General features: G+C 44.2%; 2 protein-coding genes across 3 annotated transcripts in view; one reads left to right on the plus strand and one right to left on the minus strand.

Moving 5' to 3' along the window:
• Nucleotides 1–17,017, plus strand: part of LOC310709079 (tigger transposable element-derived protein 1-like) — an 877,074-nt gene that overhangs the window by 747,688 nt on the left and 112,369 nt on the right. The gene's annotated exons all lie outside the window — the stretch shown is intronic.
• Nucleotides 775–14,469, minus strand: LOC310709853 (ubiquitin carboxyl-terminal hydrolase CYLD-like). 2 transcript variants are annotated; one of them, XM_083509895.1, is made up of 12 exons: nt 14,383–14,469; nt 11,077–11,505; nt 10,420–10,552; nt 9,160–9,301; nt 8,401–8,508; nt 6,602–6,681; nt 6,318–6,384; nt 4,684–4,813; nt 4,385–4,493; nt 4,177–4,289; nt 2,635–2,824; nt 775–1,862 (listed from the first exon to the last, which is right to left on the minus strand). In XM_083509895.1, exons 2-12 carry the CDS (start codon nt 11,488–11,490, stop codon nt 1,663–1,665), a joined length of 1,686 nt encoding a protein of 561 aa, XP_083366021.1. In that variant the 5' UTR covers nt 11,491–11,505; nt 14,383–14,469; the 3' UTR covers nt 775–1,662. The 2 variants fall into 2 exon arrangements, with proteins under 2 accessions (XP_083366021.1, XP_083366022.1); XM_083509896.1 differs by having other exon boundaries at nt 1,517–1,862; nt 14,388–14,434.

Raw genomic sequence — 17,017 nt, forward strand, 5'->3', positions numbered from 1 at the left:
ACAGCCATACTTTGTGACCAGTTTGCTTTCCATTGGGCAGTTCCAGAAGCATAACAGGGAACACACAGCCTCTGTCTGAACACACACCCTGAGCCAAGCACAGTATCAAAACATTCTTCCACCTGTCATACACACAACCCCCCTCCCCAAAGAAGTTTGTTGCCATTATTTATTAAGCCTTTCCTTCCAACCCTCTGAAACAAAATATCTTGCTGCAAACTTCAGACTGCAACCTTATCAGCTGTTAATAAAATTTGTTCAGAATATGTGAAGGTTTCTCTTTCAGAGCTGCTACAGGATGGTTAACCTAAGGGAAATCTCATACCCCTATCTTCAGTAATCACTATATCCTAGCTTCCAGCCGCATATCCCAAGGGAGATTGCTTCCAGTTCTATTCCCACTGAGCAAATCCATCTTTGTCTTGGAAAAGTACATGGCTGTGTAAAATAAACTCGTACCAGCTGACAAGTTTGTCAAACCATCCTCTCTAGCACAGCTGAACACTTGAAGCTATCACCCACCTTCCTGAGGACCAATCCTTGACTCTCACCTCTCCCACTCTTCCCACACTACCAGTCCAACTCATTCAATAAAAGTGTAAATTTTTCTTCACTCAGGAAAGTTATGGTTGGCAGGAATTACAGGTGAAAGCAAAATCTCTCTAAAAGTGGCTTGTAGGATTGTGTGGGAAGTTATGTGTTTTCATTTTGTTATGTTATTTATAAACCACACTTACAGTCGTAGAGCCAAGACAACACAGTACAAAAAGAATACTTAAAAACAACATTTATATAAAAACTACAAAACAATAAGAGCTTAAACAGCAGGATCTAAATAAAGTCATACGCAGGGTGCTGGACAGGAAAGGTCTCAGGGTTGCAAATGAACTGACCTTGGGCACCTCTAGATTGTCAGTATTTTGCAGGTGGGATTCAAGCAATTAAGGCACTCTTGTCACTACCGTAATTGTCAGGAAGGTGGTGTGAAAATGCATTGTAAAGTGTAGAATGAGTGAACAATTAACAAGAAGATGTATAAACACTGCACAAATAAAATGAGATGAATGCCAGTTTCCTATAACCTCTCCACAAATAAATTGGAATAAAAGCTCAATAAAGAATATAATCTAACCTCCATGTAAGCTTTGTAGATGCAAATCAGGATGAATGTTCAACAAATAAATTGTATGTATGAGTAAGAGCTCATTTTCAGTGCCTGATGAAAGCAGCTTCAGAAGCCTTCAGTGAACAAGGCTGATGCCCACCTGGCGCACAGGTACAGCATCCTTTGCTGCCAGTCAAGATAGGTTGGGATGTTCCGTCAGGAAAATATCTCTCCTCACCTTACAGGTGTTGTGGAGATGAAACACACCACAATCACTTGGGCAGTCTTCCTTGGCATCTTGCAAAGTGGAGAGGGATTTCCACCTTTACACCAGTGTGTCAACCGGAAGATAATCTCAGAAAATGATTGTCCAGAAAATATGGCTTTGAAAGCAATGGCTTGCTATAACGCAGACCAATGCTGTTACGTTGGAGGTGGAGTTTATTAGAAGCCTATAACCTGGCAGTTCCAGCATTCATGCTTCTGTCTCCCAACAGGAAGATAGTGGTCCTTGTGAGCTTTTAAATTCTCTCTCCAAGATCTGGCTCAGAGAGAGCTCAGTTTCTGAACCAATACTTGTAAGAAGCGTGCTGTGGCTTTTGGAACATGAATGTGTAAGCATCACAGAAAAATCTTCTGGAAAAAGCATCCATCTGCTTGGTGTCCACAGTAGCAAATTCCTCGGGTGTCATAGCCAGATAGTCTCCAATCTGAGGGCAGGCCTTGACCACAGGAATATTAGTTCCTTTCTTATTTTCTAAAGAAAAACAGGGACAGTTTAAAAAAAGGCAGCTAAAGATTATTATTATTATTAGTAGTAGTAGTAGTAGTAGAGATTGTGTTGTGTTACAAAACAAACAAATAAACATGGAGAAGTACATATAGCATCTCCATTTTTTATTTATAGAATCACACCAGGAAATGGCAGAAGAGAGCTGAAGAGTCCTTGTGACACACGAGGAGACCCTCCCCAGAGCCCCAAAAAGATGTCGGTGAGGACAGAGGGAGCCCTAAAGAGACTGGAGGCACAGCAGGGCTTTGTTTAGGTTGCTCAGCCTCCTCACCTAGCAGCTGACGCCTGGGGTAGCGCAGCTGCTGCATGTTGCTGCTGCTTTTCTGTGCCTCCTCCAGCTGGCCCCAGAGCTTCAACTCTAGTTGGAGAGAGAGTTGTGTGTGGAGAGAGAGCTGGAGAGCAGGTGGGAAATGGGAATTTAGAGCCTTTTTAGAGGGTGCCCCCCACTTTACGCACTTTCACTTAGGCTCACGGGGGGTCCAAAATGTGACCCCTGCGTAAGTGGTGGGGGGTATGCCTGTAGTTAAGCATTGTGTGAGCTTGTGAAGAGCAAGACAGTAATTATATTTGTTGCCATGATTCAGCAGTGCTGAAGAAAGCTATGTCCAAGTGAAAATAGCGAGGAAGTAAGAACTAATGGGAAAGGGAGAGAAAACCTTGGAAACACGTGTTGAAGCTGGTGGAGCTCTGGTTTTTAGAATAACCCCCACAAATAAGGCCCAAGATCCTTGCTTACCCAGTGTGCCAGCCATGCTGTCGAAGAAAAGCCAGGAGTGTCTCAAGGGGCCGTATTTAACAAAAGCCACGTAATGGCTGCTTTCTATGCAAAGGACGGCAAAGAGATCCAAGGTGTACTGCTTTGTGGGAGGGCTGTTGGGCCCTAGTCCTTTGTAAGGATGCTTTGGTCCAATTCGATGAGATGGTGGCTGGATGAAAGAAACAGATGAATGTTAGTCAGAATTCGACACTGTTTTTCGGGCTTTTCCACATCTTGAAGTGGTGATTATAATGTTCTGTTTCCTTGTGCTAATCCGGGGTGTCACACTTTGACTGTGTCACCCTTCAGTGCAGTACAGCAATGTAGACTTGATCTTTGCAAACCTGTTGAACTACAGCAGGAGGCCACCACCTGTATTTTCCAGACACAATTGAAGACATTTTTGTTTTGGCAGGCTTCTCCAACGGCATGGAAAGACCTCGCTGCTTCAGGTGCTCACTTTCCATTGCTTTGAAACCTATTTTCAGATTTCTTTGTACTGTTTTAAAAACCATTTTAGCCATGTCTGTGTAAATAGCCTTGAGACATAAAAACGTAAAAGGCAAATTTGTAAATGAATTAATAATAATAAACCCCTAGCTGACAGCCCAGTACAGACTGTGCCATTTGCGTAGCTGGTTTTTCACTATAACTGGAAATCTTGGCCAAGAAATTGTCTAAGGTACCTGGAATGTTTATTGTGCAAAGAGGATTCTGGGAGGCTAACCAGTTGGGACATACTTTTGGGTTTCCCAATAGGGAGAATGTGTTGTTTCCTAGAATACAAGTTATCATGTTATGGAGGAGGAAGGAGAATATGCAGGTTACAGAGTTCTGAAGGAAGGTACTGAAGGAAGGTAAATTTACGAACTTTTTCAGGGAGGGTGCTGTGCCTTTTACAGCTGCACAACCAGCAGAAATCTAGCAGAGATAACTATGCACATCTCTACCTACAGGGAGAATGTTGTTTGTTGAAATTGTGCCAAAGCTGGTAAGCCTAATTTTTGCTTGCTTGCCTGGTGGGTGGGTAACTCCACATGTAAGTGTGCAAGAAGCTGTAGCAATAAATCCCTGAAGATGAAGACAGAGGCTCACAATTACTAAGCAGTACTGGCAAAGGTAGAAGTGCAAGTAAGAGATCAATATGATGGACAATTTATGGAAGAGTAGAAGCCTTTTTTGGGTTATTTGAAAAAATATGATGACCAAATGAAACTGTGAGCAGGATTTGAAATTTGAGCAACAGGAAGAAACTGATAATATATGAAATAGAGGACTATGTATTAGTTGAAATGTGTGATATTATGCAGAATGAAACGTGGTAAGTCAAATTGTAACAGAAATGTGTAACAGATTTGAAATTAATTGGTTAAAGTTATGAAAATTTAATTAAAAAACCTAAGGACAAAGTTTCATTGTTCACATGGACCATTTGGCTACCTGCTAGCAACTCTTGCCAATGTCATTACAGAACCCTCCCACTGACCTATCATGAAATAATCATTCATTGCTCCTTCGTACCTTAGAAAGGTTCTCAAACAGTTTAATGAGTTTGGGATGCAGGAGGGAATCCAGTTGGCACCGTGAGCATCCGTGGGCTGCCTCTCCTCCACAAACACAACACACCCGTGGAGCTACAATCATAGAAAAAGAACCCAGGTTTGTTACAGCAGTCTTCAATCGGTTTTTAGTAACATCAAACCCAACCAGTCTCAAATCTTTCATTTACCTTGCTCCACCATATCTGTGAGGTCAAGCTCGAGAGAGGGATACACTGATGAAAACTTCTTATAGCTCTTCCCAAACCTAGGCATCTGTAAGATGAGGCATGAAGGAATCTGGAAGAAATGGACCTTTTTGAAGAGTGTTTGTATGTGTTTTGCTGTAAATTGGCTCAAGATGGAGTGGTCCAAATAGAACTGCTCCTGAATAGATCATTATTGGTTGTTGCTGAGGTCTTTAGAATACCAAGAATCCAATATTCTAACCTTGAAATATACACAGTGCTACCTAAAGCCAGTTGCATACCTCATCCAGCTTTAAGCCATATGAGAGCAGGGATTTTTCCAGTAGCTGCTGCACAGTGGGCACTTTGATTGTAGCATCTTTCTCTGCAAGGATCTGGTAGCAATTATATTCCAGCACTTCGTTGTCTGACCTAAATTTTTTTGGGGGAAGAAGTTTTGAAGCTCAGTTGTTTTGAAGCATATTATGTACACGTAGATGTATACCAATGTTAAGCCACTATCACAAGTGCACTGTCTAGTAAAAGTCTGTACAAAAGTGGCATGGAGGATGGATGAATCACTTGCTCTTAAGGCCAGCAAAACCACACACATTTGTCAGGACCAAGATCTACTGCAGGAATATATTCATTGCATTACAAGAGAGAGCAACAAATACCGTATTTTTCGTCCCATAGGACGCTCCGTCCCATAGGACGCACCTAGTTTTTTTGGGGGGGAAATAAAGGAAAAAAAATTTCCCTTTATTTCCCCTCCAAAAGCTGGTTGGGGAAACCGAACCAGGTCGAGGAACAGCGGGATGGCGGCGCTGCGCCTCCCTGCTGTCCCCCGAGCTTGTGGGGCTGGCCCATGTCTGCCCGGTGCGAGGGGCGCTCTGCTTCAGGGCGCCCCACCCGCTGGGCAGCAGGCTGCTATCCGCAGCGTGGGGAGCCCTGCGGGGAACTCCTGCAGGGTTGCCCATGCTGCGGATGTCTGTCCGGCGCGCGGGGCGCTCTGCTTCAGGGCGCCCTGCCCGCCGGGCAGCAGGCTGCTATCCGCAGCGTGGGGAGCCCTGCGGGGGCCTCCCGCAGAGCTCCCCACGCTGCGGGTGTGTTCCCGAAGCGCCGGGCGCTCTGCTTTCAGCGCGCCCGGTGCTTCGGGAAGCAGGCTGCTATCCGCAGCCTAGACAGCCCTGCGGGAACTCCCGCAGGGCTGCCTAGGCTGCTGATGTCTTCCTGAAGCCTGGAGAGGGAGAGGGGTCGGTGCGCACCGACCCCTCTCGCTCTCCAAGCTTCAGCGAAAGCCTGCATTCGCCCCATAGGACACACCCAGATTTCCCCTTCATTTTTGGAGGGGAAAAAGTGCGTCCTATAGGGCGAAAAATACAGTACTACCTCTGGAGGCTTAACAGTGGAGGTGGCTGTGTGCTACCCACAGCTTTTTTTCTCCAGTGTTTGCCTGGAGGCAAATAATCTGGGCCAAGCCATACCTTCCCAATCAAAACAGCACAAGTAGCTTTCTATGGCCTGACTACTACACCATGTTTTTTTAAAATGTCATTATTGGGGTATAATATTGACCAGGCCATTGTTTTCTTGCTTTCAAGTTGTTTTCCCTGCCCTCTCATTTTCAGCCAATTTATAGAAGCTGTACCTCTTAGGCAAATTAACAGCTTTTGTGTTGGGCTCCTTCCTACTGAAAAACTTCACCTCCCAACCTATCTCAACTCAATGCCGTCTGTCCTCACCCATGTGACACAACTAGGCTCCCACCCACACCCAGTGGTGCACTGAAATGGGCTCCAATCCTAGGCCTTGCCTAGTCACCAGATTTTATGAATCCAAGAGTTGGCATCCCTAGTCACATGGTAGCTATACTGCCCTGGTGACTGACCCTCAGAGCCAAGATAATAAAAAGATCAACAGATCAAAGCCATACCTGATTTTGAGCAAGGGTTCTACAGCCAAGACCTCTCTGAGAAGGACATTCAGAAACTCCTCTGGATCTGTCAACAGTAGTCTCCATTAGGATAGCAAAAGGCCTGCAGCAATGTGCAGAACTATACTCCTAGTTTGCACACTCTTCATTTGTGGACATATTCCAGATACTTCAAAGTGTCTGAGTGTATTTTTTTAGGGGAGGAGGGAAGCAAGCAGTGGCAAAGTGACCTCCCCGTGCCCCCAGAGGTGCATTGAATGGACTATGATGACATTGTCCCTTACCTTTCTCTTCTGTAACAAAGCTGTCACATCGCAGCGACCTCCTCAAGTTCATCACATTCTCAGCTCCCACATAGCCATGCCTGGGAAAGATCAATACTTGCATGAGCTATGTGCTCGCCTGCTTACAATGAATGTTCATTAATGGGCAACCCAGATCATCTAGGAATGACAGTTGCACCTGCCTGCTCACAATTTTGTCTTTAGCCAGAGAAAGAAATGTGTGCTGTTGGGACTGTCTAGGAAAAAACCAGCCCCAGGGAGCTACAAGGGAATGCAGCTGCTTTGGCAGAAACTGATGCTGTTTCAAGGTTAATCCTGCTGTGTCTTGTCCATGTTCAATGTGTACAATTACATTTTTTTAAAAAAAAGCTAAACATGTTGTTTAGTCTCTTTGACCAACTACAACACAAAACAGCCTGCATTCTCTCCATGAAACTGACCTTGTAATAGACAGCCCTGCAAATTCCTATCACTTGGGGGAAGTGGAAAGTATAAAGGTAAAATACTAGATAAGCCTTTAAACATCAGCTCATGCCTTCCTGAAAAGCCGGTTCATTCAATGGTCCAAAGAAGATCCTTAAAATCTGCACCTGGAAGCAGATGTGCTAGTGTTTGCATGATAACAAGGATATTTCCTTCAAGGGCTACCTGAAAAAATTAAGGCTATAGCTCTATTTTCTCTTAACAGTAACATGTTTTATGAATTCCATGAAATGTATATAATGCAGTGAAATGCATGACTTCACTATAAAGCAGGGGTGGGGAACATGTGGCTGTCCAGATGTTGGCTGGTGCTGGTGGAAGCTGCAATTCATCATGGCTGTTGGTCAGGGGTGAGAGGAGTGATACTGCAGCAACATCTAAAGATGGGGTGGTGCATCCTGTTTCACGGCTTGAGGGGAAATGGGAAGTGCTGCCCCACCCAGCTGCTGCTATTATGCTGCACCCCTCACCTAGGTTGTGCCTCTGTGGTGCAAAGCAGCAGCAGTGAGTTCTGCCGGGATGTCACCAGAAGTCAGCGTTGATCCCAGTGCTACTTCTCTAGCAGTTGTGGGGCAAGTGGGCATGCCGTGACAATATCATCTCTTGGAGTTTAGCCTGATTCATTTCCCAACCCCCTGCTCTGTACTAATTAACACAGGCCAGCAATTTGCTCTTTGAGAAGCTGTCGTAATCACACCAATAATTACTTCTGTGGACATTTTGATCAGTTCTTTCAACCACTCTGCATACTAATTTTCACTGGCCAGGGGAAGGAGGTCTTGCTCTTTGTGCATTTCCTAAAATAAATAAGGCAGCAGTGGGGAACCTCTGGCCTGTGGGCTAAATCAGGCCTGGCATAGGTTCCAGTTTGGCCTAGAAGGCCATTGCCCCCAAAGATAACAGGTGACATCAGGTGTGGGGCAGGTAGAGACACGGCTGCAAAGAAATCACTGGGAGCCTTTAAGTGCACTCACAATTGTTACTTGACAAGTGAGGCTTGCTGCAATGCCAACTGGCTTATCAGTGGTGACAGCGAGCCCAGATAGGATCTCCAGCACTAGAGAGATCCTTGAAATGCTATTGTGTAGCCAGTGCCTGCTCACCTGTCAATATGGTCCATGGGAGTGGGGAGATCAGAATCTGGCCCCGCCAGCTGTTCCCCACCTCTACAGTATGGTATTTTCTATTATTGACCTGCTTAATTAGGCAGGATGAAAAGTCCAGTCCAAAGTTCCCTTATTCCTATAATAAATTATAGTCCATCGCTGAATACCACAGACAGAGTACAAGCACTTTGAACATGCAATGGAACTCACTGTCTCAAAGGCTGCACAATCTGCTGCCTCAAGATTTGCTGCACTGTTGCATCGCGCACCTCAGATGAATAGAGGATGCCATCCAAGGCGGAGGAGAAGCTGAATAAACTGCAAAGAAATGTGCACATAAAACACATGAACTGAAATAGAAAGGGAGGTCATCACCCTTGTGCAAAATGGGTACCATGGCCTGCTACTTCCTTGTGTAGCTGCTGATGGAACTGGCCCTCCAAGGGCTGGGTACCATTTTGGGTTTGTCTAGTAGTCAATGTGTAGCAGCTCATCATACGCTGCTAAACTACAGCTTCCATCAGCTCCATCAGGCATGGTCAGTGGTGATGATGATGGAAATTGCAATCCTAAAAAGAACCATGTTGGATCAGGCCAATGGGTCATCTAGTCCAACAATCTGTTCTCCAGTGTGCCATCACGGGAAGCATGAAAGCAGGACATGAGCGCAACAGCACTCTCTCCCCCCCCCCCAGCCATTCCCAGCGACTGGCATTCAGAGGTATACAGCTTCCAAATGTGGAGTCCATCTGTAGGGTCCATGTTGGTTACTCCTGGTCTAGCTGGGAATTTTGCAAGAAGGATGGGACCATGAAGATTGCAAAAAAGACCAAAGCACTATGATCAGAAAAAGACAGCAAAATAAAGGGGAGAAGGGTTTGCTGAATGCATTGCTGAATGCAGGAGGCAGTGTGGAATGATGGAGAGACCACAGAGCTGGACCCCAACTAGAGCCAACACTGAACAAACCTGTAGAGGGTAGTGTCTAGGTAGCAGGAGTTGCAATGCCCCTGGATGCCCTTCATGATGCCTTCCATCTTCTGCAGGACGTCATGTTCCCATGCTGCCTCAGCAACATCCTCTGCCAAGTGCTCCATTATGTAACTGCCCGCTAGAAGAACAGTTGGGGTGTGGTAAATGATGGTCCTGTTATTAACCCTACCTTCACCACGAGAGCCAAAATATCTAAACAAGGACATATGGGGGACACATGGCTCTCCAGGTGTTGCTGCTGAACTCCAATTCCCCTCAGTCCCAGCCAGCATGATCAGCGGTCAGGGATGATGGTAGTTGTAGTCCCACAACTACAACATGGAGTAGGGTTGCCATAAGTCCAGATTTTCCTGGACATTACGGGGATTTCAAAGGCAGAAGTGACGTCCAGGGGGGCAATATGTCCTGGATCTTTGGCAAGTAAACTTTAAAAAGCTCAACAACTTTTGGGGTGTCTTGGTTTTTACTTTTCGAAATATGGCAACCTTAACATTGAGGGCCTGCAGACACCCAGGGAAACCTGAAGGGGGATTACAAGAGGGACAGTCTGAACGTTCTTACTCTCCTCCCTGTGATCAGAATTTCAGATCCCTGAGGACTGTAAAGCCCCTCCCATGGATGCAAGACTATGATGCCTTGAAATACTGCCCTGTGTTTTATGCCCAACTGCCAAACAATCCAAGCAATTGCCTGGGGGGGCCGGATTTTGAGTTGCATCCCAGCACTCTCTGTGGCACAGGAAGAGATCTTGTGAAGTCCCTTTCAGATCACATGGTATTGCTGCTTGCTCTTGCCCTGTAAGTTTGGGAAAGAAAATTTGCAGTGGGTCTGCCCTAATGACAGAAAGTGGCAGGAGGGCAGCAGGAGGTCAGGGGAACTTCAGTAGTTGTATTTATTTTTAACAGCAACTAGCTAGGACTCACTGCCCAGGCAAGACTAAGGTTCCAGCTCCTTCCCACTGAGTTATGTTGGGAGCCACACCCAGAGAAGGGAAGGGCACTTCTATTACCTAACAGGCATGTCTCTTACAGGTGCACAAACACACTACCAGGCACACCAAGGTCGCGGAGTACAAACCATAACTCATTTGTTTGTGATCTTCCCGGATATCACAAAAACTAAGAAATTGGGGGACAATGATCTCAAAACCATGGATCTCTTTAATAAGGAATATTGTGCAAACAAACTGGAAATTTTAGGGGGCTGAGGTCTTGCAACTTCATCACCTACTCTTACCTTTCTTAAGGGATCTTTGGCCAATCTCTTTGCACCAAACGGGGTTGGTAATGCTGGAGCTAACAGCGACAATCTTGCTTGCATCGATTTTCAGCCTGGAGGAGCTGTTACCAAGGGCAATAATTCCTGGATCCTGGTTTAAGAAGCAAAGAAAATAATAATCGATGTTGAGAATACTGCTTTTTTGAAGCAATAATCCATTACCAAGGACAGGGAACCTGTATCAGTTGGACTACATCTCCCATCATTCTTGATCACTGGCCATGCTGGATAGGGCAGATGGGAGCTACCACATCCCTGATCTATATTTTCCCTCCCAAACTTGTTGCTGCAATGGCAGTACCAGTTTATTTTAGGGACAATTCCAGTTTATTTTAGGGACAATTACCAGTTTATTTTAGGGACAATTCCCTTATGCATTTAAGAATGGTCATATAGGGGGTATCATAAAGTATATATTTAAGAATAGGTGATAAAGAGTAAGGGATTCAAAGATGCATAGACAAAGAGTCTAAAGGATTAGGGGATTCAGAGAAGGACCTGTGATGAAAAATGGGGAATTTGAAGGCTTTGCTCCACAGCAACTAAAAGCTTGGCTATTAACAGGAGCAGAACAGTACCAGAATACCCTGAAGCTAAGCCCTGCTATGGCCTCACCAGCAACTCCACCTCAATGAGGACCATCCTCAGCTCTCCACTGCCCGGTTTCCTGCGCCGTTCCCAGAAGCCCCTCACAATACCAACAGTCGCCACTCTGCCATATCTTAGTTGCAGCACATCATGGATCCTCAGGCAGCAAATGGAAGAGAAGAGCTGTTCATTGCAGAACAGGCTATGCCTCTTTTGTGGGCTCTCAATGGTGAGCAACAGGGCAGCCTGGTGTCGGCTGAGAGGTCTTATGTGGCTGCTCATCAGGGCTATGACAGGCCTGGACTTCATGTCAACTATACGACCTTTGCTGTGCTTGCCCTCCACAAAGCATCCTATGGACCCCAAGGGGATCTTCTTCCTGCCGGCACAGATCTCTCGAGTTACAATGAAGGCTTCTTTCGTCTCTGGAGCAAAATCCATGGCAGCGAATACAACCTGTAAACATGAAAAAATCAGGATAGGAGATGATTGCCTCAGAGGCTTGCAAGAGACAAACTTGGGTCATAAATAGTTGGTGGGGTTTTATAGTGCGACCAGGGCTGTTGCTCAACTGAAGAAATCCATGTTCATTAATTATAGTTGCAGACTAATTGACTTGATTTGCATACAGTTGTATATAAGTAAAAGCAGTAGTTTGGAAACAGAATGAATACTTCCATTATTTTTAAATCATGCAAGTGTGTTGCAAGTTTTGCCTTAGATCTATTTTTTTATTGTGTGGGACAAAAGAGGACTCTTTTAGGAAATCACTTTTTATCTAGTTTTTTATATTAAAATTATATTTTTAAATAATCTGTTGCCCAGTTAATTTAGAATATAATTTTAATTTATCAAAAATGTTTTACTCAGCTACAATAATTTATATATAAGGTTTCTTACCTGCCCTTTACAATCTTAGGTGAGTTCCAATAATACAATAGTTAAAGGTAAAGGGACCCCTGACCATTAGGTCCAGTTGTGGCCGACTCTGGGGTTGCGGCGCTCATCTCGCTTTATTGGCTGAGGGAGCCGGTGTACAGCTTCCGGGTTATGTGGCCAGTATGACTAAGCCACTTCTGGCGAACCAGAGCAGTGCACGGAAACGCCGTTTACCTTCCCGCTGGAGCGGTACCTATTTATCTACTTGCACTTTGAAGTGCTTTCGAACTGCTAGGTTGGCAGGAATAATACAATATACAGCTATAAAAACATGTAGGACAGTTGCAATTATTTAAAATGAGTAACACAAAGTATTCTTACCAAAATAGAACAATATAGATTCAGCAAAATAGATGGGTCCTCCAAAAAACAAAATACCTTAATTGTCAAAGGCCATTTCTACTTAGACTTAAGTTCCATTGGGTTCACTGGGCTTTACTCCCAGGTAAGTAGGTATCCTTAGGAATGCAGCCTTAGTCAATTAAGCAATGCAGTTGTACATATTATAATGACCTGGCATTTCTATAGCACATTTCCTAAGCACTCAAACGTCATATACAATATTTCAGTAGTCCAGGGATAGAGCGCCTGTGTTGTCCTAAAGATGTTGTTGGACCACAACTCTGACCAATGTAGGCAATGGTCAGGAATGATGGGTGTTTTAGTCCAAGCAAACTGGAGGGTCTCAGGCTCCTCACCCCTACAATAATCTGTAAATTTGACCAATATCTTCTCCGCATTGACAAATGGGAAACAGAAACAACAGTTGATTGCCTGCTGAGCTTAGTTTTGAACTGCAGGATTTCAGCTCAGATTTCTGGCCAGGGGCAGCTGCTTCTCTAAGATCAAAAACGTGATGGTTGACACGATGCACTTCTTTTCCTACATGCAGCCCAAGAGAGCTCACTCACCTCCCATCACCACCACCTCCCAGCTGCACATATTAGAGGCAGTGTGCTCAATGAATAGAATGAACAATAAGAAAGCCCCTATTCATGTTCTTTTTCTCCTTCTCGGGGACCTTAAGGCTATGTTAGTGACCCTCTCTGCCCCAGCTCAATCAATCAATGCACCCTTAGCTCAGAAGGACTATACACCTGCGTTTTTACAGCCTTCTGTAAAGCTAACTTTACCCACAAAACTTTTGCCAATGTAAGTTAATAGTACAGATTAAAGTTACACTGACTCTTTTAAATCTGCTATTTCCTAATTTTTGAACTCATCACATGGCAAGATCGGAGATATCATTATACTATTTATATAATTGCAGAAAATGGGAATTGTACACTTGAAAAAAATCCAAATGCTGAATGTGGAAAACTGCATACCCTCCAACATTTTTCTGATGAAAATAGAGACGTCCCATTCCATAATAATCATTTTACTATTTAAACCCCACACATCTTACTGGGTAGCCCCAGTCACTCTGAGCAGCTTCCAACATAATAAAACATTCAACATTAAAAAAATCTTCCCTATACAGGATTGCCTTCAGAAAGCTTGAGGGTCAGATAACTCCATACCATCCAACATTTCTCCAATGAAAATAGGGACATCCTAAGGAAAAGCGGGACATTCCGGGATCAAATCAGAAACCGGGATGGTTTCTCTAAATCAGTGATGTCCCTGGAAAATAGGGACACTTGGGGGGAGGCTGAAACTTCCCCCTTTCTGAAATAACTGAAATGAAGATCACCATTGGGTTTGAATGGCATTGTAAAACAATGCATTTATTTCAGTGTATCCAATGTTTTGCCGAAGAACTGATGCTTTTGAATTATGGTGCTTGAGGAGACTCTTGAGAGTCCCATGGACTGCAAGAAGAACAAACCTATCCATTCTTAAGGAAATCAACCCTTAGTGCTCACTGGAAGGACAGATCCTGAAGCTGAGGCTCCAATACTTTGGCCACCTCATGAGAAGAGAAGACTCCCTGGAAAAGACCCTGACGTTGGGAAAGATGGAGGGCACAAGGAGAAGGGGACGACAGAGGATGAGATGGTTAGATAGTGTTCTTGAAGCTACCAGCATGAGTCTGACTAAACTGCGGGAGGCAGTGGAAGACAGAAGTGCCTGGCGTGCTCTGGTCCATAGGGTCACGAAGAGTCAGACACGACTAAACGACTAAACAACAACAATCCAATGTTTAGAGGGGGAAAGATTTTTGTCTGACATTTTGAATGCAAACTTGTATTTACACATTATAGAAAATACTGGCTGGATGTTATTTCCTCACACCTGGCTCTCCAGCTTTTGTTATATCCAAATCAACCTAAAGACAAAGTCATGAAAGTGGAAAGTTACCAATTTACTTGCTTCATTATTTTTTTATTTGTTGTATACAGAGTCTGTCAGTCGCTTTTACATCTAGCCCTACAACACAGTTTTGCTTACCTGACCTTGGAAGGGATCTGATTCCTGGCTTGTCAGTCACTGCAAAGAGCCGGCTTTGCTCTTTTTATAAATAGCAGCAAGGGTGTGTCCTGTTTCTTCTGTAGCAATACAGTACAGCCTCCAGGGTGGATTTTAAGACACAGAACAACATTGGCATATCTAACTTCTGGCCCCGCCCTTGGAAAGAAGACCCACAGCTCTTCTAAACTGTGGCAACAAATAAGCACTTCCAATGTGCAAAGTGCTTAACTGTGTGTGTGTGTGTGTGTGTGTGTGTGTGTTTCTCCATGCACTATCTACCCCTCCGTAACCTTAAAGGAGTAAACAGGATTTTGTCTTCTGCGAGTCTAACCTCACTACAAGGCTCCCACCTGCCTTCACTATTACACCAGTACAGTACAGTGACTGCACTCCTGTTGCAAGATAAAGATTAGTGCCATCATAAATCAAAACAGAAATCACCCTGTTGCATTAAAGGGTGCTTCTGGGATGTTACTACTGTATTTCCAGGTGGGATTCAATCAAATAATGCCAGATTCAGGTGGCGTAATTAAAAGTTGATTTGGTGCTCTTGCACAGCGAGCCTTCTCTCCTACCCTTGACAAAATTGGACTTTGTGCAATAATGAAAGAGGTGGGAAAATGCATGGGACAAAGTGGGAGAACAATTGCTTGATGCAATGTTGAACAACCTCCCTGCAAACTAATCAGAGTGCATGCTCAATAAATAGCCAATGTTATCTAACAAACCTTGCACAAACAAATCAGGGAGTATGCTCAATAATGAGGTCATGTAGAAGCAACCACAAATTGACCATCTGTACTGAGGCTGGAATCAGCAGCTGGCATTTCTGGGCAGCTTCGAGGGCATTTTTCTCTCTCCTTGATCTCACTTGACCTAGGCTCCTGACCCTTTGGTCCCCCCCCTCCTGTTCTGACACATCTAATCCTCATTCCAAAGGTGTGTGTACTGTAAATGTTAAAAAAGGAGATACTAACATTTTTTCCCCATTAGAAGATCCTAGTTGCAAGACAAAGTTATGACTAACAAGGAACTCCTAGGTCAACTTGACATAGATGTGACCTCACAGAATTTGCAGTTATGCAACCTAAACACATACACATACGTTGTTGGTTCAGTTAATTATTATTATTTGCAATAGGCTTATTCTGCCTCATTCATCACAGCTGGTGCGTTATCTTCTACAGGGTGCATCTACAGTAACCCATAATCGTGTCACAAATTGAGAACTGGGTCATTGAAGGGTGGAGTATTTACATATATAGTGAAACTCTTCCCCTTAAAAATGTTGATGGACATTTCTCCTGTGTTTCATGGCTTCACACCCAATGCACTCCTGTGCCATTGGGATAGTGGGGTATGTGGGAAGCACTTGAGGCAGTATTCCACTAACTCAGGCACAGGCAAACTCTGACCCTCCAGATGTTTGGGACCGCAATTCTCATCATCCCTGACCACTGGTCCTGTTAGCTAGGGATGATGACAATTGTAGTCCCAAACATCTGGAGGGCCGGAATTTGCCTATGCCTGCACTAACTTAGCACAAGGATTCCTGCTAGTGGAACAAGTTTTTCCCACTCTCCTCTCCCTATGTGTACCTCACACTCTCCCCAAATGTGCTCCAGAGAGCTGGGGGAACTTACAGAATAAATTTAGGGGCATTTGTTCTTGCCTTTTTTAAAAAAAGGAAAAGCTTTAATTGGGCAAGCAGTTAAGGCCTGGCATTAAGTTGGTGTGGAATTTTACCTTTCAACATTGCATTAGCTGGTTTTAATTGGGCAGCTAAGATGCATATTTTAAATCCATTGCATCCTGCCTCTGAGATAGGGCAAGCTAGAAAATGTAAATAAACAAACAAACCCAGAACACCGTGCACTTTACAAAATATCAAATGCATTTTAAGTGCCTACATTTGAAAATGTTCTAAAGGTTCTGTGACAGAAACCCAGGATCCAAATTATTTTTCTTATAACACCTCAACCCATCCATGTTTGTAATTATATGATTAATATCTCAGAACTGTTTTATTGTCTACTTATTTAGTATTAGGGGAAACCAGTGGGGACATGCAGTTCTTTGTGTTCTATAGTTAATTAATTGTTCAACAAAGTTAAAGGACTGTTTTGACTAGATATAGGACTCAAGCAGGAGCAGTCAAATAACCCTTTAAAAAACCAAAGTGGTAAGACTGTCCCTTACCACTGTGGCAACTGGGTGAACCATTAAAATTTAGTTCTTTTAAAGCTGTGCATTCTTCCTCTCCATTGCTGGAGCACACATCCAATCTTAATTGAAGAGTCAACCACAAACATCAGGTACTCCCTCCCTCCCCCCCTCAGGTGCATGGAAATGTAGATGAGAGGAAGAAAGGCAATACCCTGCCCATTTCTCTGATATGTTAGTGGTGTGTGCACATGTGTGTGCGCGCGCAGACACAAAAGCATCCCTTCCTGCCCCCCAAAACAGGGAAGCACTCAGATATGTGATAGTTCCTCACCCCCATCTGCAGTTCAAAATGGTACAATCCAGGAACAATTCTGCCATATATCTTCTACTTGTGTAGGCAACCCATTACAGAAACATTTCAGTCCATCTGCTCCATGGGGATACAATA

This window comes from Podarcis liolepis, assembly GCF_965112155.1.
Source record: "Podarcis liolepis genome assembly, chromosome: 6".
NCBI lineage: Eukaryota > Metazoa > Chordata > Lepidosauria > Squamata > Lacertidae > Podarcis > Podarcis liolepis.